The sequence below is a fragment of the Zalophus californianus genome, chromosome 14 (assembly GCF_009762305.2).
Source record: "Zalophus californianus isolate mZalCal1 chromosome 14, mZalCal1.pri.v2, whole genome shotgun sequence".
NCBI classification, from domain to species: Eukaryota; Metazoa; Chordata; class Mammalia; order Carnivora; family Otariidae; genus Zalophus; species Zalophus californianus.
The window spans coordinates 19,579,834-19,604,937 of NC_045608.1; the positions used below are offsets into that span (position 1 = coordinate 19,579,834).

The 25,104-nt window shown below is 49.3% G+C and overlaps 1 protein-coding gene across 3 annotated transcripts in view; it reads left to right on the forward strand.

The window, feature by feature from the left end:
- The window catches only part of MYO18B (myosin XVIIIB), a 264,358-nt gene that overhangs the window by 92,786 nt on the left and 146,468 nt on the right, over positions 1 to 25,104 (forward strand). For all 3 annotated transcript variants that reach the window (XM_035724040.1, XM_035724041.1, XM_027577179.2), the window contains exons 19-25: positions 477 to 660; positions 1,466 to 1,688; positions 5,224 to 5,333; positions 15,999 to 16,064; positions 20,804 to 20,932; positions 23,376 to 23,519; positions 24,516 to 24,605. In XM_035724040.1, the coding sequence (XP_035579933.1) occupies positions 477 to 660; positions 1,466 to 1,688; positions 5,224 to 5,333; positions 15,999 to 16,064; positions 20,804 to 20,932; positions 23,376 to 23,519; positions 24,516 to 24,605 (946 nt within the window). The remainder of the gene's footprint in view (positions 1 to 476; positions 661 to 1,465; positions 1,689 to 5,223; positions 5,334 to 15,998; positions 16,065 to 20,803; positions 20,933 to 23,375; positions 23,520 to 24,515; positions 24,606 to 25,104) is intronic.

Below are 25,104 nucleotides of genomic sequence, written 5' to 3' on the forward strand. Positions count from 1 at the left end.
GGAAGGCCCTGTCTGCCGCTGGGCATCAGGCCAGGCATTTCACTGATGCTCTCTTGCAGGGCCAGAAACTGCCTCTTCAGCCCGTGAGTTGTTCATTCTTGCATGAACCGTATAGTCTAAGCACCTACTATGTGCCAGATCCAGGGACCTACTATGTGCTGGGCCTGTTCTAGGGAGAACCAAGGTGGCTTTGCCCCCTAAGAAAGTGCAGGCTCAGTGGGATTCCTGCAGGTCCATCAGTGACGAGGATATCCAGTAGGTCTCGCTGCTCTTGCTGCTCGAAAATCAGGGGAGGGAGAGGCCTGGAGAAAGAAGCTGGCGTTTGCCACAAAGCAAAGGGACTGTGGATTAAAGTGTAGCAGCTAGGAGGTGTGTTTCAAGGGGAGGGTTCAGGAAGCAGGTTCGCGAGAAGCGAGGTGGGCCTGTTCCCCCATGAGCCCCTAAAGTCCCTCTCTCTTTCCCGTCCTCCCTGCCAGGGAGGAGGTGAGGAGCCTGTTCCAGGCCCGGGCCAAGCTGCCCCCCGTGTGCCAGGCCGTGGCCGGCCTGGAGGGCACTACCCAGCAGGCCTTGCAGAGGAGCTGCGCAGTGAGGAGGGCGTTTGCCAGCAGCTTTGCCGCCGTGAAGAGGAAAGCCCCGTGCTCCCAGATCAAGCTACAGATGGTGAGCGCCGGGGCCTCCACCGCCCGGCTCCCCGCCCTCCTCCGGGATGAGTATCAGCCCGCATCACCTCACCTCCCCAGCAAGCCTGGAGAGGCAGGTCTCACCCTGCGCTCCACAAAGGAGGGAGCTGGGGCTCGGAGCAGCATAGAAACGTCCACCATCCTGCCCCTGATCTATCCAAGTCTGAGGCCAAAGGCTGGGCTCCTCCATGTTGCCTTGAGCAGCTGTGGCAAGGTCCCAGGATCCACGAATACCCTCTTGACCCGGGTGACAAATATCACAGCCAAACCAGCCCCGCCTGAGCTTCCTCAGCTCTCCAGTGCCTCATTTTCAGCACGAGGCTCTTGTTGGGGGAAGGCAGCGGGATCTAGCACTGGCTGGAAATAGGTCACCGAGGCACATCAATAACAAACGAGAACTCTGTGATTGGTCAGCGGTCAGGCTGAGTCCAGAAGGTGGGACATGGGAAAGGCAAGCTTTGAAAAAAGAAAATCTCATAGCATATTGTACCAGAAAAGCCTATAGGCCTGGGTCCTGGGTTCTAGCCCGCCTCTTCTGCGAGGGGTCTGTGTGACCTGGGGCCCTCCGGCTTGCCCTCAGTCTCCCCATCGGTTACAAGGGCTGTTATGAAGTTCCCCTTTTTCTCTTGAGTGCGAATCAGGCTGTAGGTAGGCAGTCCTTGGTATAGGACTTGGGGACCCCCAGAGATGCCCAGGCTAGGCTGAGTGTACGTTTGGGGAGCATCACTGTCCGTCTCACGCCAGGGCAGTGGACCTTGACCCCGTCCGTCTCCTCTTGGTCCTAGGATGCGCTGACCAGCATGATCAGACGGTCTCAGATACACTTCATCCACTGCCTTGTGCCGGGCCCCGCGATGAAGAGCAGGGGCAGGCAGGGGTCTCTGACCCCAGCGCAGCCCGGAGGAAAAAAGCCGGGGACAGGCGGGCCTCTGTCCTTGGACATCCCGGCATTGAGGGTGCAGCTTGCGGGGTCCCACATCCTGGAGGCACTGCGTCTGCACAGGACAGGTAAGAGACAGCCAGGGAGCGAGCACCTTGTGTCTGAGTCCTTGACATGCCCGCCAGCTGGTAGCAACAAAGGGACGGGAGCACCAGCTACGTGCCTGAGCGTTCCACGCAGCATCTCGTTTTATTCTGTAAAATAGTGAGCCCATGGAAGGGAAGCTATGATTACAGCTGGGAAAACGGAAGCTCCGAGAGGTGTTAGGACATGCTCAGGGTCGTGCAGTGGTTGGACAGGGCAGAGTTAAAGCCCGTCTTATCTCCTGAATGACATGTGCACTCCTGGAAAGCTAGGGCTGTGTCTGGCTCACCTTCCATTCAACAGCAGATGTCCAGGGAATTTCTACCTTGGGATGGCAAGTGAGATTCCCACAGTGAGCAATACCTTGGTCTTAAGATGCTCAGCCTGATTTGGGAGCTCAGGTGGGAACACGTAACAGGGGCGTACGTCGTCACCCGGGGATGCAGGAAGTACCAGATGCATAGAGAGGCGGGAGCTCCGTGCTCTCCCTGGGGAGACTAGGGCAAACCTCCGGGAGGAGGTAACGTCTTACTTGGGTCATGATACAAAGTAAGCGGCTCAAGTCTGGGAGGCAGACGGATCAGCATATGCAAAAGCCCAGAGGCAGGGGAGAGCCTGGGTTTTCGGGGATTTCGGGGACTGGGGGTTTTAAAGATGCACAGGGCAGTTGTGGCTGATGAGGCGGGCCGTCCGCTTTTGGAGGTTTGGTTTTCAGTGGGTCAAGCTGAGGAGATAAAGAGGGTGGCAGGGGGAAGACTGGAGTTGAATCAGAGGAATAAGTCTTCAGGTCTATATTTTAGAAAGCAAGCATGTGCCCAAGATTTCCACATAGCTCATCTTAGATGCTGAGTTGGCTCCGAATCCTTCTGATTCCTTTCTGCCTCTCAGACCCCAGAGGCCACCACGTGGATTCCCCTCCCTGACATTAGAAAGGGCTCAGGCATGGTCATTGTCTCTGCAGAGGATGGGGTGGCTGGGGCTGGTGGGGAGGCTGGCGAGGTGGGCACCTGTTCGTTGAACTTCTTTGTGGTCACTGGCGCCTGGCCTGTGGCCGTGGCCTTGTGTCCTCCCCCACCCCATTAAGAGCCAGCACCTGGAGCACCAGGAATTTGACAGAGAAGCTGGAAGCAACTGGAAGCAAAGAAGAGACCCTCACTCTTCGGAGCATCTCATTGATTTTTCCTCCTGCTTGCATAACCACGGGCAAGGGGTGACAGATAATGTCGCAGGGGAAGAGCAGAATGGCCACAGTGGTGGCCGATTGATTCTGCCCAGCTGGCTGGCTGGCAGGAGGTGCTGGGCCTTTGCAGATACTCTGGACTACCCCGTTAGAGCCCCCGTGTGCATCCTCAGCCTGGGGTTCTCACTGCGGTGTCTGCCCTCTGCATTCTCAGTGCAGTTGCCTGGGGCAGGACGAAGTTTTCCAACCAAGTAAAGATTTGATGTCTCATGGTAGAACTTTCCACTTTCTGCCTCCCAGGCCTGGTCAGTTCCTCAATTTTTTCTGTTCCAAGTGGCTCCTGTGTCTCTTACACCATATAAGAAATACATGTGCGCACACATGGATACACACACCTATCAAATATTTATGATTTTGAATTTGTGCACATCTGTGCGTATACCCACGTGCGCACATATATGCAGGGTATTGAGTGCCTCCAACGTGCTAGCACTGTGTCAAGACATATAATGACTGATGTCATTCTTACCAAGCCCTTAGCACAGCTCCTGGCATATAGCAGATGCGCATTAAACATTACACATTGTGCAGCCTGGTGGGCGTGGCTCTGACCCTGGAGCCGGTCGGCCTGGGCTTGGCTGTTGGCCAACACCGGGCAAGTCCCTCAATCATGCTTCTTTCCTCTGCCCTAATAGCTCAGGTCTCAGGGAGCTGATGAGCTGTTTGATGAGTCAGTAAGAGACTAACAGAAAAGTTGCCCGGATGTGGGAAAACCTCACTGCATGTTAGCATCTTATACACATCCATCATCAGATTCAATCCTTATAGCAACACTGTGACCAGATCTTGTTATTCTCAGCTGACAGGTGAAGAACTTGAATTTCAAAGAGATGGGGTCATTCATGAAAAGTCAGAGGGCTAATAAGGGCCGAAATGGGATGGGAGCCCAGATCAGTCTGACCCGAAAGGGCACGCTTGTAATCTCCCAGCCCCTGTCTCTGTGTGGTCAGCATCCTGTGAACCTGGCCTAAGACTTCTTCACCCAGGGAGGCTTCCTGGATTCACCGCACGAACCCACCACCATCACTGTGCCTCATGGTTCATGCATTTGGCTTCCTGTGAAGTCTCAAAGTGGAGTCAGATTTTACCAGACCTTCCACACCTTCTCCCATCCAGCCAGTGGAGGGGTCTTTTTGAGCCAACTGAGGGTCTACCATGCCCCTTGCATCCAGGACCAAGTCCAAACCTTGAGGCTTGGAACTTGACTTCAGTTTCCTTTGGGATCTGGTCCGTGCTCGTCTATGACCTCATTGTTGGCTACTCTCCACTGGATTAGTTACCGTTACTGTCTGGGTCTGAATCCCAGCTGGGGGAGTTACTGTCCTTGCCACTTTGGGCTAGGTGACTTGAACTCTCTGGGCCTCAATTTCCACATCTATAAAATGGGTCCAATGCTGGAGGTCCCTGAGTGTCTATAACACAAGGAAGTTGTTAACCTAGCATCTGGTACACAGAAGTGCTAAGTAAATGCTGGTTTCTGCTATGACTAAGGAGCCAGCCTTGGGTTTCCCCTCTCTGGTTCCCTCTGCCAAGATATCCCTTCCACACCCAATCCTGTGGCAAACTCTTACGGCTCCTTCGGAGGCCTGCTCTAACGTCACCTTCTCTTGGGAGCTTTCCACATGTCTCTGCCTGGTCGCCCCACAGAAGGGTACACCCTTGTCCATCCTACGTGCTAGCTTTTTTAAAAACCCTTGAAAATAGCACTGGGTGTTATGAACAAACAATGAATCATGGAACACTGCACCAAAAACTAATGATGTAATATATGGTGATTAACATAACAATAAAAAATTAAAAAAAAAAAAAAAAACCCTTGAAAATATCCAATGCAGCATTTCCCACATGCAGCCTGTGGGGTGGTCATAAATGTTGGACCAAAAAAATTTTTTCCCATGGTCCAACAGGTTTTAAGCAAAGCCAATCTGGCATCTTCCCTGCGGTGGTCCAAGGAGCCTTTTGGCATTGATGCTGCTGGTACACGGTGTGAACCTCCAGAGGGCAGGTGAAAGTGCTGTTTTTCAAACGTTCAGTGGAGAATTTTATAGGGTTTGTGTTCTGGGGAACACGTTTGGGAAATGCTGATTGAACCCAATCGCTTAAGTTGACAAGTGGGGAAACAGGCCCCAGGAAGTGGGTCCACCCAGCAAGTTCACTGCAGGCGGGGAGCAGGGCAGGGGCTGCCTCCGAGTCCAGGCCCCGGGCTGGTCTTCTCACTTGGACTTCTTGTTCTTCGGCTTGCTCCGGCCCCGCCCCCACCTCCTCTCCCTTCCCCCCAGGCTACGCTGACCACATGGGGCTCGCTCAGTTTCGCCGGCGATTCCAGGTGCTGGACCCTCTCCTCATGAAGAAGCTTACGTTGGCCTCGGAGGGAATAGACGAGAGGAAGGTATGTGGGACAAGAGGGGGTGGAGGCCCTGGGTGTCTTCTGTTCCAGAGGGGATTGCCCCCCGGGGCGGGGCATCTGGACCAGTGGGGATCGGAGACCCGGAGCACCCGTCTTAAAGCATCACCGTGAAAGCTTCCTCAGGGCCTTTGCACTAACTGTTCCCTCTGCCTGGAACCCGCCTCCCCAATTTTGTTGTGGCTGGTGTCATCTTTCTATTCAGATGCTGGCCCAGAGCTCCTCACATCATCCTGTCCTGATGTGTGTATAGCACTTCCCTTCTCTGAAATTATGTACATTTCCTCTGTGTTTTCTGGCTTATAGCAAAAGGGCTCAATAAATTGTCCGTTGAATGAATGAATGAATGAATGAATGAATACAAATGCCTAACCTTGTATTTCTGCCCCCGTGTGTCTTCTTTCTCCAACTCCACCATAAACTCCTATGGCGGAACCTTGTCTTTATCCCAGTGTCAAACCATCGATAGATATTTCTGCCTAGAATGGCCACTGGTCTGTCGATGATCACAGGGCCCTTTAGAATTTGCAAAGCCCTGCATCCTCCCGACAGCTTTGCAAACCGAGAGCCATTGCATCCCTCTTACAGATGAGAAAATGGAAGCACAAGGAGATGAATTGCCTCCCCTGAGGCCACACAGCCAAGCATTTGTGGGTTTTGTCCGTGAACCCAAGTTTGTTGCTTTCCAGGGAGGGTGGCTGAGAAGAGCAGGGCTCCAGGGTCAAACAGCTGCAGTTGGCTCCCGGCTGGGGCTGCGTGAATGTAAGCGAGCTATGGCATCTTTCTGCCTCAGTCTTCTCCTCTGTAAAGTGGGCACGACAATAATGCCTCCCTCCAGAAGGGGTTTAGAGGATTACATGCAGGGGAGGAGTTCATGGGCTTGACACTGCTGCACCGTAAGGTCTCAGTGTACGTGAACTACCATCATCAGCCTGAACGTCAGTACTGGCATTGGCATCCTCTTGCAAGGCCAGAGGGATGGCATCCGAGCCACCCAGACCCCATGTTCACAACCACATTGAGACTCCATCTCCAGGGGAGTGTGCCCACGTGTGTCTGAAATCATCAGCACTGGAATCCTCAATCGGGGAGTCACGAGGCGAGAAGAGTAAACGGAGTCACAAGTCTTAGGTCCTTTATGGCTTTTCACTGCAGTAGGGATCAGGGTACAGGTCCCCTCCTGCAGACAAGGCAGCACCTTCGACGTAGCCCTGGGGAGGGGACATCAGACCTGACTGGTGTGGTGCAGGGAAATCCCCTCCCTTGGTGGCAGCCCCTTTAGGAAGTCCTGAAACTGCTTGGCTTGATGCCACCAGCCAGTCTGTACCAATCTTCATGTGGGGTTCCTTGTCCTTGGTCAACCCAAACTTGATCTGTGTTTCGAGCATCTGGAATGGGGCCATGGAAAAGGTCTTGGGCTCTTCTGCAGTTGAAAACAGCACCGAGGTGGGGTGTGGGGGAGTTTTCTGCGGGGGCAATAGGTAGAGCATATGGTAGGATGCTATTCTGGACGATGCAGCAGTCCTGTTGTAGCCAAACCGAAACCACCTCCACACACATGCTGGAGGGCCTTGGAAAATGGAAAATTACAAGTGGAATGGACTTGGCTGGGAGTTTTTCGCTTCTTCTCATTCTCTTTTTATTTGCTCACAAATTTCATTTGCTACAGCATAGAATTTTGGTAGCAACAAAAGGAAACACCACCCTGCTTCTTATGAAAAAGCTGATAAATATTCATTTGCCAGGCAACGTGATGCCCCATGAATTATACATGAACACGTGCTTGGGTGGGCAAACTGTCAGCCTCTGTGTGCAAAGCAGTTAAGACCTCAGGATTGAAGACGACAAGTTTGACAGCTGGGAGAGGTCAATATTGTCCTCAGACGCTAGATGGCAGCAGAGAGAATTCATTGTCATGGTGTGAAAGGGGCCCTGATGAGGTCCCCTGTGTGCCAAATACGTGGTACCCCACCAGGACTCTTTCCCAATAATGCACACTCATTTGGTGGGCACCTGCTGGATACTTTGTGTTCCTCGAACAAAAATAGCACGTGCCTTTTACCACATATGCGCAAACTCTCATCGCAAAATCGGCACGATGTGAAAAATTTCAGATGCTTCATCTGAAATAGACCTCAAAAGATAAAGTCTTCTTATTCTGGGGATTATCCCCATTTTATAGCAGAGGCAACTGAGGTCATCACCGCCCAGCCAGGTACTGGTGGAGCTGGGATTTGAACTTGGGATCTCAGATTCTGCACGCAGGGCTTTTTTTTTTTTTTTTTTTTTTTTTGACTATTGTGGCACGGTACACACAGCATCAAATTTATCATCTTAACCATTTTTAAATGTACATTTCAGTGGGACTGAGCATTCATTATGTTGTGCAACCATCACCACCATCCGTCTCCAGCACCTCTGTCATCTCCTAAAACTGAAACTCTGCCCCCATTAAACATGGACTCCCCATTCTCCCCTCTCCTCCAGTCCCTGGTGACCACCATTCCACTTTCTGTCTCTATGAAGTGGATGGCTTTACCTCATATAAGTAGAATCACACAGTACTTGTCGTTTTGTGTCTGGCTGATTGCACTTAGCAGAATTCCTCAAGATTCATCCACATCTTAGCCTGTGTCAGAACCTCCTTCCTTTTAAGGATGAGTGGTATCCCATTGTGTATATATACACAGCATTTTGCTTATCCATCTGTCAGTGGACACTTGAGTTGCTTCCGCCTTTTGGCTATTGTGGAAAATGCTGCTAGGTACATGCATGTGCAGCTAACTCTTTGAGACCCTGCTTTCATTTCTTTTGGGGTACATACCCAGATGTGGGATTGCTGGATCATATGGTAATCCCGTGTTTAATTTTTTTTGAGAAAATGCCACACTGTTCTCCACAGTGGCTGTACCATTTTATATTCCAACCAACAGTGCACATGGGTTCCAATTTCTCTGCATCCTTGCCAACACTGGTCATTTTCTGTTGTTTTTGTTTTTGTTTTGATGGGAGCCATCTGAAGGGGTGTGAAGTGGCATCCCGCTGTGGTTTTGATTTGCATTTCCTTGAAGATCCGTGATGTTGAGCATCTTTTCGTGTTCACATAAGACTTTTGAATGGGAGCCCTTTGAGGATAGGCAGGGTGACTGGTGACTTTCTGTACAGAATGTGCCACCCATGATATGTTAATTTAAAATCATTATCCTTGATTCCGTTCAGCTTTCACCCAGTGTCTGCTTTGCATCAGGCCTTGTGCTGGGTGCCAGAGATACGGGGATGGACAGAATATGATCTCACTGGGTGAGGGAAAGACTAAGGCTCTTTCCAAGCAGAGGGGTGGCTTTGGGACACTCCAGGGAGTGCCCCTAAAATGTTTGATGTTTGCAGGCGAGGTGAGGCTGGGGCATTTAGGGAAGACTCCTCAGAGGAGGTGATGATTGAGTTGAGCCCTATGGGGGGTCCAGTGGCAAGGTTGCATGGCTAGTTTAGTGTGGCTGGAGCACAAAGGATGCCATGTGTCAAGAAGAGGGACTGAGGGTGTTGTCAGGGGCTGGGCCATGGGTCCTTGTTGGCAGGACAAGAGAGTCTGGGCTTTATCAGGTGGTCAGTGATGGTCAACTGAGAAGTTATTGGCAGGGGCATGGCCTAGAAACCTGACCTTCATTTTTGAACTAGCTTAAGCAAAATCATGAAGGAAGTCCAGTCCACTCTGTCCTTCCATGGTCCTGTCTAGGGAGCAGCATCCTCACCCTGATCGCCAGCTGTTCAAGACGCCCCCGTCCCATCTAGATACCCAGGCACATGCTCGGTTCTCCAGAATGACCCTGTCCCCCGCTCTGATCCCCTGGGGTCCCATTCCTCTCCCCCAGCTTATCCTGTCTAGCTAAGATTATGCAGCCACCTGCACTGAAGCCCACCCAGAATGACCACAAATGGTGGACTCTCAGGCAGGTCAGTCGAGGGGTTCTGTCAGCTCACCTTGGCCATGTCCCAGATTCTGGTCTCTTCGATCTCCCTGCTGCTCAGGCAGGACTTGCCAGGTCTCCCCGATCGATGTGAGGAAACCCTAAGGCCTGCCCTCTTCTCCTCAGAGTGCCTAAGTGTTGATCGATTTTAGCCAACAAAATCTGTCCCTGCAGACTTGATCTGAAGAACACAATTAAGGGATGTCAATCTGTTGTCTCGAAGGCAGACCCTTGTGGACACCCCCAGTTTCCTCTGAATTTGTCTGAGCCCCTTTCTGTTGGGGAGGGGCCGCTAGGAGCCCAAGGCTGGGGGTAGGGAGAGCTGTCCACTGTACAGTGCTGAACCATTATTCAGGGGTTATCCCATGGCCTTAGCCCCTTCAATGTATTCACCATTCTTTTCTTGCTCACCTTACTGACTTCCTCCAGTTGGGGTTTACTGTTTTAATAATCGTACACATTTTCCATTCAGTGTTTTTTTTTTAAAGATTTTGTTTATTTATTTGATAAAGAGAATGAAAGAGAGAGAAGCAGGGAACCCAATGTGGGACTTGATCCCAAGACTCCAGGATTATGACCTGAGCTGAAGGCAGACGCTTAACCAACTGAGCTACCCAGGTGCCCCTCCATTCAGTGTTAACCAATCCAATTTGTGTGTGTGTGTGTGTGTGTGTGTGTGTGTTCATACAGCATTCTATATATGGTTCTGAGCATATGGAGTTAAATAACAGAGACATAGTCCCACCCTTATGGGTTGATTTGATCAGTGCTCCAGTGGTTGAAAGCATGTGGTTTAGAATCAGACTTGTATTCAAATCCTCATTTCTGCCATCTCTCCATTAATCCACACCCCTTGATATCTGACAGCTGCATGAACACGTGCAACACTCACAGGGCATAGCAAAGTGCCTGGCACCTAGCAGATATACAACAGATGGCAGCCATTGGGCCATGGTGGCCATTGGGTCATGGTGTGGGTTTCAGGAAAGAGGTGCTGTGCTCACAGCAGCCAAATGGCTCCCTGAATGAGCATTCAATTCCACAGACACGGATTCTTCACACCACACTACATGCTGAGGAGTGATTTGGGCAAGAATTCCCTTCCATGGCTCTCCATTATTCCTGGAGTCTCTCATTGCCTGTCTGGCATGTTCAGCTTAATGTGAGATGTCAGATCACATGCTTATTGGGTGCATCCTTGTCGAACATCGGAGAGAACACTCTTTGCAATGTTTTAGGACACAAAGGGCCTCTGTAAGTGGAGGCATGAGCTGGGCTTCTCCCAGGTGATTCAACAACTCATAATTTGAGCCTGGGAGGGTGGAAGTAAAGGGTGTGTCATCACTCTACAGAGCCCAGGAGGGCCTGATAACCTCTGAACCTCTATCAGTTATTAGGATTTACTGACACGTAGCATGAGCCAGGTGCGAGAGTGAGCACTCTGTGCATTATGATAGCTGCTTGGTGGTCTGTGTTAAGCCCCACATCGAAGCCCACAAAAGGTTTCTACTGACTGATTTTTTGTTTTCTTGAGAGTATAGGTCACCACTTTCCAGTTTCTTTGTATGTCTTGTATATTTCTCTTTTTTTTGGCAGAAAACTGGACATTTTATTTTATTTTTTTTAAAGATTTTATTTATTTATTTAATTGACAGAAAGAGAGAGAGAGACAGCGAGAGAGGGAACACGAGCAGGGGGAGGGTCAGAGGGAGAAGCATGCTTCCCGCGGAGCAGGGAGCCCGATGCGGGGCTCGATCCCAGGACCCTGAGATCATGACCTGAGCCGAAGGCAGTCGCTTAACCAACTGAGCCACCCAGGCGCCCCGAAAACTGGACATTTTAGGTAATAAATAATAGCATCTCCAGATTCTAATCTTTCCCCAGTTATTTAGTAATATATGTGGACTAGATTTATGGAGTCTGTCTCCCCCATGGTATGAGGTTACTGATATCTCTTTTTGGGTTTTTCATTCCTGTTTTTATTATAAATCCTGGATTCTCAGGGCCTGCCCCTTTGTCAGCAAAGCTTAGCACAGGTTGTAATCAAACACCGTGAATCTGCAAGCCTTTCCCTGATTCAGTGGAGCTACGTGTGGGTTGGGAACTGTAGTTAATGTTCAGACACTCACCGTTGTGCCACAGATTTGACTCTTTGGCCCTTTCACAGATTTTCTGTCTGTGTACATGGCCTTACGTTTAGATAGGGATGTGTAGATAGCTGGGGGCTCTCTCAGTCTCTTCTGAGCCTGCGTGTAACCTTGAGCCTGTGTGCAGCCCTCCAGATGACCAGGCACATGTGGGGGCTTGTCAAGGCCCACAGGGTTGTCCATTCCCTATGTCCCTTCATCAAGTTTCGGGCTAGTCAATGTTTATTGCTTACCCCAGTCCAGATAACAATCTTACACTAGCTGTGCTATTGACCTTCTCCATTTCTTTGCTGCCAAGATCACTACTGTTTCTGACAATGATCCTGGGCGTGGAATTTTCCTGTACTTCACTCTGTCTAAGTGAGCCCCCTCTCTCCCAGCAATGCCACTGGTTTTTACAGCTTGCCTCTCCCTGCAGGATTACCACAGTGCCAGAGATTGGTGGGGGACTGGAACCACCCTGGTCAAGATGGTTGCAATCTCCCACTGTTCTTACCTGAGATTCAGTAGTTTTTTTGTTTTGTTTTTTTTTTTTTAGCAAACGCTTCTCCATTTGTTGTATCCCCTTGCTCAATTTCCAGAGTATTGAACTTGTTGCTTTCAAAAATTGTATCCATTTTTATCACTGTTTTTTTTGGGAGGAGCAGAGGATTTCTCAAGCTCCTTCCTCCACCATTCTGTAAGTCTCACTCCCACGTGTTACCTCTGTGACCTCATTAAAGCTCCACTCCATCCTTGGAAGATGGACATGATTACCCCATCTTGTAGCACAGGACACGGGGGATCAGAGAGGAGGTATGGCATGCTCAGGATCACACAGCCAATGAGTAGTGGAACTGGACAGGATCCCAGCATCAGAAGGCAGAGAACAAGCTCAAGAATCTGATTCCTTGGGGTTGGATCTCCCTCCACCATTTCCCAATACGTGATTTCATTACACCGGCCTTCACTTTCTTTGTAAAACAGGCATCAAGTCGTACCTGTTGCAGAGGTTTGAAAATAAAATGAGTTATGTGGCAAGCACCGAGAGCCATGCTCAGACTCAAAAGCACAAGAGCAGACTGTTTCCTTGGAGCAAAATGGCCATCGTTTTATTCCGCATTCCATGTGGGGAGGGATAAACCTCAAATACCTGGATAATTAGGGTGGAATAGCTGATTCCTTAAAGATGCGGGACAGGGAAGAAATCTGTTACAGTAATCCAAATTCTTGCCTGTCTTCCATCAACTGGTTGCTGGACAGTGATTGACATTGTGTAGAAAAAAATCCAATCACTGGTTAATTGACCTAAACAAGTGCCAATTTCATATGGTTCAATCTAAGAGTAATATTCATTATGATAATCAGAGCAATCAACTGCAACATCGCTTACAAAGCCCTTTACACATAGTCTCCGTTAATCGTGCCAACACCCGTATGGTCAATGTAGGGCACATTAGCGCCATTTTGCAGGCAAGGAAAATGAGGGCAAGAAGCATAGTTCAATGTCTGCAGCCACCCGTTGGCTCTATCCTTTGGGATGTAAGCGTTCTTGCCTGTAAAACGAGATCAACAAGACAGAATGTCTTTGTTAGGCTTGATCTTGGCTACACAGACATCTACAGGGCTCTAAGAAAGTGGGGAGATGGGAAAGAATCCTCAGATATCAGGTGTTTGGGGGTGTACTTGAGAAAAGGAGGCTCAGTTTATGTTCTGTAGCACCTCTACCAAGTTTTGACCAAGACTGAACCAGTAGGACTCATTCAAGGACTTTAGTAGGACTAACTACTCATGTCTGTTGAGCGCTTACTATATGGCAGGTGCAGCATGGAGTCTTCTGCAAGAACAACCACAGAATCTTCCAGAATAGATGCTGTTATTTCTCCCTCATGTTTCTGAAGAGGAGCCCAGAGCTCAGAGTAAAGGGCTTGTCCAAGGTCACACAGTTATGAGTGGTAAAACCAGGCAGGATCTCAGCCCAGGTGGATCTACCTTCTCCAAATCCTGATTCCCCCCCCCCAAACATCTACTCTGGGTGTTAACACCAACGCCAACTTAGAAAAATTTCGTTGGCTGTAGGTTTCATTTATTTTTCATCCATCCGTCTTATTTGCAGTCAATTTTTATTTTGTTTTGCTCTTGTACAGGGAGAAAAGATGCTGTGTTTTGGATATATTGGTTTTTATGCATTCTGCTGCCTACAGCTCCCTGGGAACATTTTTGGCTAAAATGTAATAAGTAAAACCACTGAATTTGAGGGAGGGGCGTTATGGAATGTTCTTCTAGGAGGTCAGAGGAAGAAAATTGCTCCTAGATGAAAGTCTTGGATCAGACTTTTAAAAAAGCATTTTTTTAAGAGTATCTTAGGAAATTTTCTGTGGTGCCCATGACCCGTGGAACTGAAACTTATCTAGTGAATTACACCAGACCTGAAATACCTTTTGTTTTTTGCCTGTGGTAATTACTTTTCTGACAGTTTATTCCGAAAATAGACTGTGATTTTCAGTGAATGGAAGGTCCATGAGGGTTGGTGTGGAGGTGGAGTGGGAGGTGAATCGCAGGCACCACGGAAGCCAGTGTTAACCTGTATTTTCCTGAGGGTACACATCTCCGGCAGGGCTGTTTCAGAGCCCGCATACCTTGATGACAAAGGAAAATCCCACGACATGGCTGTGATTTGGCCAAGGCTGCGTTCAAGAAATGTCTTTGAGTGAATTTAGGTCTCCCGCGTGGGTCTGCCCTTCTCCTTCCGCCCCACCCCCCACACTTCCACCTCCGTTGGATCACTTGTTCCTTTGTTCGCTCTGTCATCATATTTATTGAGCTCCTACTGTGTGCCTAGAACAGTACCAGGTGCAGCAGAGGAAGTAAGAAATGAAGCAAACACTGGCTCCCCCCGGCCCATACTCTCGCTTGGGCACACATGCCATTTATTCAGGAAGTATTTGTGAAGGTTGAGGTTGTCTCTGGCAGGTACAATGGGGGAAGGACAGAGTGCAGGGGAGGCTGTCACAGCAAACTTCAGGCACACAGCAGGTGATGTTCCTAGTGGCCTAGGGGCCTCTGGAGCTATCCTGGGCACTCGAGGTGGTTAAATCATAGATGGTGCAGTGTGGCCCAACAGACCTCGATTCTAATCTGGCTCTGCCCCCATGTGACTTATAACCTTGAAGAAATGCCTTCATTTGTTGTTGTTGTTGTTGTTATTTTAATTGTGGTGAAATATACACAACATAAAATTTATCACTTTATTTTTTAAAATATTTTATTTATTTATTTGAGGGAGAGAGAGAGTGTGAGTGAGAGAACATGTGTTGGGAGGACAGGCAGAGGGAGAGGGAGAAGCAGGCTCCCCGCTGAGCAGGGAGCCAGACCTGGGGCTCGATCCCAGGACCCCGGGATCATGACCTGAGCCGAAGGCAGACGCTTAACTGACTGAGCCACCCAGGTGCCCCTATCATTTTAACTATTTTTAAGTGTGCAGTTCAGCAGCCTTAAGCATATTCATACTGCCGTGCAACCATCACCACCATCCGTCTCCAGAACACGTCATCTTGCAAAACTGGAACCCTGTCCCCATTAAACATTAACTCCCCCTTCCCCCTCCCCAGCCCCTAGCACCCACCATTCTATTCTCTGTCTCCATGAGTTTGCTTAGTCTAAGTACCTCATATAAGGATTTGTCTTTGTGTGACTGGTTTATTTCACTTAGCATCGGGTTCATCCACGTTGTAGCATGGCTCAGAATTTCCTTCCCTTTTATTTTTTTTAAAGATTTTATTTATTTATTTATGTTTTAGAGAGAGAGCATGCAAGTGGGGGGTGGGAGGGAGGTCTAGAGGGAGAGAATTCCAAGCAGACTCCCTACTGAGCACAGAGCCCAATGTGGGGCTCAGTCTCACGACCCTGAGATCATGACCTGAGCCGAAATCAAAAGTCAGATGCTCAACCGACTGCGCCACCCAGGCGCCCCATTTCCTTCACTTTTAAAACTGATTAATATCCTCTTGGGTGTATATCCTATGTTTTATGTATCTATTCATCTGTGGACGGACCCTGGGTTGCTTCCACCTCTTGGCTGTTGTGAATAACCCTGCTATGAACGTGGGCATCCCACTATCTGTTGAAGTCCCTGCTTTCACTTCATTTGGGTATACACCCAAAAGGAGAATTGCGGGATCCTACGGTAATCCTGTATTTAATTTTTAAAGGAACTGCCATACTGTTTTCCAGAGCAGACACATCCTTCATTGACTTTTGCATCTTTGGGTTTTTTTTTTTTCCACCACCATGGGCATGGTGGTGTGAGGACCCACCTCCGGTTGCCATGGTGACATAAGGAGATGTGTCTGTGAGGGTCCCAGCAGAGTGGATGGCACACAGGAGGTGCTCGGTACCTGCTCATCTTCTGCACTTGCCCGGGTGAGGTGGGGCTCTGGTGCTCAGACTCCCAGACACATGGAGTCATCCTCTCTTACCCGATGCCTCAGCCAGCCAGCCTGACCTCCCACAGGGGTCTGTCTCATTCTGTCTCTCTTTAACTCTCCTCTTCTCCCCAGGCTGTGGAGGAGCTCCTGCAGACCTTGGATCTGGAGAAGAAGGCAGTGGTCGTTGGGCACAGCCAAGTGAGTAGAGTTTCTTTCTTAGGTCACTCCGTTCATCCCATCGAGGACCCAGATGTGCCCCGATTCTTGTCCTACTTCATCGTCTGCTGGTGGCCTCCTTTTCAGCACACTGAAGACGGGGCTGGCGATTATTTTCTGCCCTGGCTATCTGACAAGGCCAGGAGTATAACATGTTATAATATGGGAGGAAATAACGTTGGGAAATATCATTTGTTAGAGGTTCGTTACCCTCCCAGGGACCAAAGCGGTCTGGAATCGTTAACATCTTGCACCTCAGTATGACTTTCTGAGCCTCAGGAAGAGGTGCTTTAGAACCCGAGAAGGAACACTCATCTTCACTCAGAGCCTTGTAACTTTTACTTTGCAACCAACACTAACCCAACTATAGTCCCGGCTGATTAGCAGCAGTAAGTGAAAGGTTAGGGTTCCATGAGCAGGCATGTGATTTTAATATTGAGAGAAAGAGCTTTTCCCAAACTGGTGTTGAGCCAAAAGACTTTCCCATAATATTTCAACATTTAGAGAAGAATTTCACAGAGTCCTGATATGCTCATATATCCTCTCAGTTTTCAAGAAGGAAAATATCGAATTTAGGGCTTCCCAAACTCTTTGACCATGGGATTTCCACCCTTTTGTGGAAGACCCCTTACCATCTCCCAGAACTAGTGTTCCATGGGTTCTAGTTTGGGAAGTAGGGTACAGAGATGGTAAACTCAAGGGTCATGTGGGTCAAAGTTCAAAAGTAGGAACTGGAGAGAGAATAAACCAAAGGAAAAATTCCTCCATTCCCTTCCCCACTCATCTGCTGATTGACTAACACCAACCCATAAACTTTTGTCGATCACCTCCACCTCCAGCCGTCATGTGAGGTGCTGGGGGAGGGGCCCTGGTCTCCAGAAGCCCACCGTGGTGGCATTACTGGCCATTAGTCATTCTCGGAACCCTGAGTAGCCTGTCCCATCAAACCCGCTTCCTTGCAGAGCCCACAGTCATTCATACAGTCCTTGCCCCATAGACACACAGGCTTCTCCCCACAGGCCTCTTGCTCTTGCTAAAATGTGTGGTGGGAGCTATACTGTACTGTGGTCTCAACCTGATTTATCCAGCTAGGAGTTGGCAGTGACTGGACCTTTGTAGACCTTTCCAGTAGAGGGAACAAACCTGTGGGTCCCTGGGCTACCGCCCGTGGCCAGGAGCTATGCCAGGCCCTTCACGTATTGTTCCTCGTTTCCCTCAAAACTTCTTGTGAGATAATTAGCAAATCCCTTCTTTACTGTGCCTCTGGGAAGTAAGCCCCTTTTCAAGGCCTTCCAGTTACCTAGGAGTAGTTATAACTCCCGTGAAAACCAATATCGCGTGGAATCCCAGGGTTTTTTCAATACACTGTGAGTTCTGCTATTTATTAGTGGAAATGTATCACATAGTCTTTACCTGTACATAGGTCTTTATGGCCCAGATTCAGAGCGCTACCTCTTCAGCTCCAAGAACATCATCCCTGTGGACCAGCAGTTCTCAAAATACGGTCCCTGGACCAGCCGCCACAGCAGCATCCCCTGAGAGTTTGCTAGAAACATCAACGCTCAGGTGCCCCCACCCCAGACCTAGTGAATCGGAAACTCCGGGGGTGGGGGCGGGACCCAGAAGTCTGGGTTGTAACAAGCCCTCTAGGGGATCCCAGCACATGTTCAAGTTTGAGAACCACTGGTCTGGATAATTACTCGGTTCTTTTTTTTTTCCATGAATATAAAAATCAGTCTCTATCATCCCAGAGGCTTTTGTAGAGCAGGGAAGAAAACAGAGGAGGAGAAGTCTTCCTACACATTTTCACATGGTGAGGGCAAGAAATCTAGAAGCCAAAACGTTCCAATAACAACAACAACAACAAAGCCATTGTTCTCGAGTAATACTTGGTATTCGTTAAGAAACAGTCAAGAGCAAATTAAAGTCAACATATCCTTTGGAAGCCAGGCTAGCCTGTGATCTTTTAGGGGAGATGAAAGTCTTAGGCATGGCAGGATCAGACACTTCGTAAGTGGGAAGGTCCTGAAGAGGAGGAAGGGACAGGTAGATCTGATCCATACCCCGGCTCTGCTGCTTCCTAACTGTGGGGCTCCTGAGTGAGTCAGTGCTGCTCTCTTAACCTCTCTCCCCTCATCTGTAAGACGGAGCCACCGCTTCCTACCCCCCAAATGGGCTGTGGGAATCAGGCGATTTTCATTTACTGGTGGAATGCATTTGTCAGCGGGGCGAGACGTTTATCAAATAGGCTAACATTGTCATGTTTGAAGAATGAATCTCCTCTAATCTGGAAAATGACTAGGACAGGGGCTGGTTCCTTAGCAGTCCCAGATATGGGGGCTGTTATCTTATCAGATTTTTTAAAACTGTGGCCTTCAGCATTTTTAGAGGAAAAAGAGCTTGCATGAGCAGTGGCCCCCACAGATTCCTTAAATGTGGGGCTGTTGGGATGTTGCACTCTGGTTGGGTCCGATAAGCCACTGGACCCATGAAAAGCAAATAATTTAGATGTTTCTTTGTGATTCTCAGCCTCTGGGGCCTTATCAAGGCCTGTGCTGAGGGCCATGACATTTATGAAAAAGGTGGAAACCTACTGCCGTTGGCTCTGTGGTTGGCAAGATGCTCTTTAAAAGGAAAAAAAAAATCAAGATAAGATTCTGCACAGCCGATGACTTATTCCCGCTCTGTGTATGGTCGTTTCCAATTATCTTTTTAATGAAAGCTTCATACTTAATCAATAGTAGTTTTGGCAGCACCCGCCGCCTTTTGTAATATACGAACTAGAGCTGTCATCATTTTGATCATTGATTTTTTTTTAATAGCAGCTTTTGGGACTCGCTAGCTTGTGAAATTAATACAGTCATTATTGAGGCAATCTGATAGGTAATGAGTCAATCGTGTCTTTATTTCAATGAGGCTAATTGCCTTGGTGGCTCTGGCTGATAGGAAGTGTTCCGTAAGGCCAGGGAAGGTAGCAAAACAGACTTCATACCGATTGGGCATGCAAATTCTCATTGTCCCATCAATGTGGGTTCGCTACGGGATAGGCGGGGTGGTCTCCGTTACAGCAAATACGTTTAAGGGACTGGCCAATCGATGGAGACCCTTTGTTCTACCTGGGAATCAAACTGCAATTCAACCCCAAACTTCAGACGTTGGTATCGTAGCGAAGGAGGAAATGAAGCTTCCTGTTGACAATGAGAATGCGGTACTGGTGGAGACCTTGGCTCTGGGGCTCGTCAGCCACGTGAACTGGAGTCAGTTACATAAAATCTCCCTGGGCCAAGAGATTTCTCATAAGGTTGCTCTTTATTAAAATGGGACATAGGAGAAAGAGCTTTGAAAAACCTAGATGCCATGCAAATGTTAATTACATTCAGTGGTAACTGTAGTTGGGCCTGGAGTCAGGCGGAGGGAGATAGTCCTGTTGTCACCACTTGCTGGTGGAAGGTCATGGGGGGATGCCATTTTTAGCCTTAGTTTCTCCTTCCATAAAATGGGGGGATCGCCATAACTACCATATAGGATGATGCATGTGAAGTACTTTCCCTGCATATATCAAGGGTTTGGGGTTCTGATCCACAGCATTGATGGATAATGTGCCTGATTGCTTGTTATTATCACTGATTAAGATTATTGTCACTGATTAAGATAACGTCACTGATGGATCCAGGGCCCCTGGAGACATTGAACATCTTTGGGGGTGATAAGCCACATCTGGCAAAGAAACACGCCGGGCTGGTCATAGAAATTAGCAGCACTTCTCAGATGCCCATAGAAATGGGCATCTGAGAAGTGACCCATGCTCCTGTCACTGACTCAGCTCCCCAGCCATTAGGGCGTCTTTGCTTTGCCTCTGGGAGGTGAGGCTGACTGCCTACCCTACCATGGCTGGCCGGAACCGGCCTGGCCCCAAAGCGTCGGGTTCTCTGAAAATCCTTGTGTGCCCTGCAGTCAACGGAAGATGGCCCTGCGGGGTGCCAAGGAGGCATCGATCACTTTGCTGAAGAGGGGCCTCCATCCATTATTGATGAGCAGAGGCCTGGGAGTCGCGGGCCACCCACTGTTTTTCCGTTAGATGCCTGAGCACCCTCTGTGGGTGGCACTAGCCCGGCCCCCAGTCCTGGCCAAGGAGGGCTGCCCTCACTCCCCCGCAGCATTCTCTGCTCCTCCTTATAGGGCAGGACTGAGTATTTCTAGGGTACTGTTTCTCTCAGATGGCATGCGGCCCTTACCAGAAAGAATGCACATTCCTGGGCCTGACCCTAAACCCATACATTCCACCTTTCCTGGGGCGAAGCCTGGGAATCTCTGTTTCCCACGCTCTCCTGGCCATTGTGGTGCACAGAGCTATTTAGGCCAGGTCCCTCCTCGCTGTGGTTTTTCAAGTGAATGTGTGCCTGGGTCCCCTGAGGATCATGTTAAAATGTTGCTTTGATTCAGCAGGCCTGGGGTGGGGTCCCAGATTCTACATTTCTAACAAACTCCCTGGTGGTGACAATGCCACTCATGGGGGCCACATTCTGAGCATCCAGGGGCTAGAAGAAGGGAAAGAGGAACCATCAAGGGGCAAGATGCTTTGATCATTTAGACCCTCCATCTAAATGCACCTGCCAACAGATATCTCGGGTGGAGGCAAGAGAATTGGCTTCTCAGTGGCAACCGTCTTGCACTCCAGATTCAGCCCAATAGGAGTCACCTGCCACCTTCTCTCCTTCCAGGTTTTCCTCAAGGCAGGTGTGGTCTCTAGGCTTGAGAGGCAGCGGGAGAAGCTGACGTCTCACAAGATCCTTTTATTCCAGGCGGCTTGTAAGGGCTTTCTGTCTCGGCAGGAATTCAAGAAGCTGAAGGTATGGCAGCCACCATGCCTCGTCAACCCTGCAGAGGTGCGAGGTCCTGGCAAAGCAGCATCTGAGCTGATCTGGGGGCTGTGACCGCGCGCGTGCGCACGTCTCACACTCGTGCTCGTGCAGGAATCCCTGCGGGATATTAACATACGGTGGGTCTGGGGTGAGCACGGGGCTCTGCAGGTCTCCCGTGATGGTGCCAGTCCTACTGGCCCGTGGGCTCGCCCTGACTGGCGGGACTTTAAGGTGACACTTTGCAAGATGTTAGGATTGTTTCTAGGACATTGACATCAAATTACCAACGATGTCAGACTTGATCTAGATTATCACGGGGTGGTCCGAGCCCCGCTGGGTCGGTTATGTTTTCCACCTGTCCCATCGCTGGAGAACTTGGCTTTCATGGGTCAGCAGGCAGGGCGTGACAGGACCTGGCCACTGAGGCTTTGGGGACCAAAGGGCCAGTTGGGTGTCTGCAGTCTTGAGCCACCCTGGGCCACTATCGTCAGAGACCTTGGGAGACTGAATTTCCTCTCTGGAGCTTGGGCAACGGAGAAAAGGCAGCACGGCTCTGGAGATGCACAAGGACTATGCATGACTCTCGCGTCCACCGCTTAGTAGCTGGGTCAAGGTGAAATGGGGTCCTGTGCGCTTAGCACGGCACGTGCCATCGAGCAGCTGTTCTATAAACACTGGCTGCTCCTCCCTTAGTAGCCTCATCATTAAGTACTACAGCTACCATGCAGTCTCATGACATGTGCCTCGAGTTCATGTAAATCTGTAAATTCAAGTATACGCACTTGGCAAAAGCAGGCAAAGGCAAGAACATTAATAATTAAAATTTTGTGGGCAACTCCACCGGCCCACTGCTCTCCAGTAGCTTATGCCCTTGGAATGATTTAAAGTAGAGGTTAATGAAGACCCCGGATTCTGTCTGCACCCAGGCTGCAGGAGTACAAAATCCCAACCCCACCATCAGGCAGCGGTGTGGTGCTGAGCACATGACTGGGCTGCTCTGTGCCTCAGTTTCCCCGCCTGTAAAATGGAAATGAGAGTAATGCCTACATTCCCGGGGGCTGCAGCGAGGACTGAGCTAAGTCTGTAAGGTGCCCAGTGCGCTGCCTGGCCTGCAGGGACAACCATACCAGCTGGACAAGCATTGGCTTTTGTGATGGTGATGACGGGGATGGATGTGGCTTGGTAGTCAGCACGGTTCCTGCCTGAGACCATGTGTGGCTGGTGGTTCCCCAGACCAACAAGCATCCACATCAACGGGGCATCTGTCAGCCATGCAAATTCTTGGGCCCCGCCCTGATTTACCGAATCAAACCCTCTGGGGATGGAGCCCAGCATCTGTGCTTTAACTAGCTCTCCCTGGGCTTGTGATGCACACTCAGATTTGAGAAGCATGGAATTTGTGTTTACATTCACTTAAAGTGATACCTAGGCCCGGGGCGCCTGGGTGGCTCAGTTGGTTAAGCGACTGCCTTCAGCTCAGGTCATGATCTCGGGGTCCTGGGATCGAGCCCTGCATCGGGCTCCCTGCTCGGTGGGAGGCCTGCTTCTCCCTCTGACCGTCCCCCTGCTTGTGTTCCCTCTCTCTCTCTCTCTGTCAATTAAATAAATAAATAAAATCTTTAAAAAAAAGTGATACCTAGCCCCTAAATATCAACTTGTGACATAATCATGGCCATTGTGTCTTACGGGCAATTTCAGGGATGTTCAAGGATTTGCCTTTCACAGTGGCTTTTGAATCTAAACCCTGCACAAGATGTGACCCTGTTGTATGATATTTTTGACTCCTCTTCCTCTTCTTCTTCTTGGGTCACGCAAGATTGAATTGGAGCATAACGTCTGATGCCCAGAGCCCGACTCGTTGAAAAGAGGCTTTCACAAATTTTTTTTTAATTTAACAACATTTTTTATTTATTTACTTTTTTTTTGAATAGAGTTGATACCCAGTGTTACATTAGTTTCAGGCATACAACATAGTGATTGAAGTCTATATGTTATGCTGAGCTCACGATGCAGCTTACTGCCTGTCACTCTACAGTGCTATTACGAAACCATTGAAAAAAGTTTTAAAAAAAAGATTATTTATTTATTTTTGTGAGAGAGAGAGAGAGGGAGGGAGCACGCACATGCACCAGCAGGGGGATGGGCAGAGGGAGGCACATACTGCCCCCCCGCTGAGCAGGGAGCCCAGTGCAGGGCTCCATCCCAGGACCCCAGGGACCACGACCCAAGCTAAAGGCAGACGCCTAACCAACTGAGCCACCCAGGCCCCTGAAAAGAAGCTTTTTTAATTTTTAAGTTAGCCAATCTCTTCCATTAGCTATGAACCTGCTTTTTCAAAACATCCCTTTTGGTGCCACCCCCTTGCTCTCTTTCCTTCACCTTCCCTGGGTTGGGAAGAGCCCCTCGAGTTCCTGGTCTCTTTTCTCTGCAGATTCGCCGCCTGGCCGCACAGTGCATCCAGAAGAACATGGCTGTGTTCCTGGCGGTCAAGGACTGGTCGTGGTGGCAGCTCCTCGGTTCCCTCCGGCCCCTGCTGAGCGCCACCATCGGGGATGAGCAGCTCCGTGCCAAGGAGGTCAGTACCGGTGGCAGGAAGGGTGTGGGGTGGCCAATACCTCTTCACACCCCCATGTTAGGGCTTACATCCAGACTCAGTGCCCCCACCCTGTAGATTCTTGATCTAGAAATGCTCTGCCCAGCCGCCCCCTTCCAGATATCCCTCTGCTCCCGTCAACACAGACACAGACCACCCTCCCTCCTGTGTCCAGCTACACGCTAGGCTTGTGGGTGCTAGGCAGATACCCCATTACTCCCGAGGGGCACACAAACACTTACAGTCCATCCCAGAGAGACTCAAGTGGTGAAATCTTTGAGTCCTTGATCTCTTTGCCTCTCAGAGAACACTCCTTTTGCTTTGCTTCTTCCCTGGTAGCGCCCACCTTCTACAAGTAACCATTTTGATTGGTTTCTGGTTTATCTTTGCTGTTGTTTATTCTTGCAAAATTAGCCAATTGACACAGGCACACAGAGTTCCTTTCTCTCCCACACCAAAGGTAGCATACTGTTTATATTCCTCTGACACTGGTATTTTGCACTTAGAAATGTATTTTGAGAGTCACACCGTGTCCAGTTTCACAGAAGTCTTCCCGGTTCTCTCTCCACAACAGCCCAGTGCTCCTTTCTGTGTACATTCCGTAGTTCATCCCAGAGTCTGCTGTGGGTGGGCATTTGGGCTCCTCCTCATGGTGGTACTATAAGCATAATGCTGAGCCATGGGCAGGATAGTGACCTTGGGGAGGATGAAGGGCCAAGCACACCCATCTCGCTCAGGCATCTCCAGTCAAGCAATGAACTCATTCTGAGGATTTGCATTCGGCCCCTAGACTGGGATGTTGATATTTAGAAATGGGGAAAGAAAGAAAAAAAAAAAAAAAACCTTGTAGGAATTTAGCATCTGAGCGTCATTACAGATGGGTTGGCAGAATCACTCACTCTATACCCCAGACACTCTTTCCCCACGTGGAACCTCTGCCTCTGGGCTAGGCTTCTGTTAAGGTGTTTGCTTTTGTAGGAGGAGCTTACAATGCTGAGACAGAAGCTAGAAAAATCGGAGAAGTCACGGAATGAACTCCGGCAGAATGCAGACCTACTAGAGAGCAAGGTAACCTATCCCTCCTGTGTGGGGTCCCTGTGGGGGGTGAGACCTACTGATGGGGGAAGTGATGATGTGCCTGACACTGTGCTAAGTGCTTTACAAGCCTCCTCAAAATAACCCTGTGGGGGCATGCTGTCCTTGTCCCCATTTTGCAGAGGAGGAGCCTGCGGCTCTGAGATATTAGGTCTCTTCCCAAGGTCACACAACTAGCATGTGTAGCACTGAGATTCAAACCCATATCATTCAACTCCGAAGGGAAGAATTTCTAACAGAAGTCACAAAAATACAAATCACGAGGAAAAAATTGACAAATTTGACTATATTAAAGTAATCAGCTTCTGTTTATCAAAGCATAAAATGAAGAGACACCACATACTGGGCCATGAAATTTGCAACACATATAACTGGCAAAGAGTATTTGAACATGTAAAGAAAAACCCTTCAGTAGGAAAAAAAAAAAATGGGCAAAAAGAGGAATTGGCAAGTCCCAAGAGGGGAACTCTTG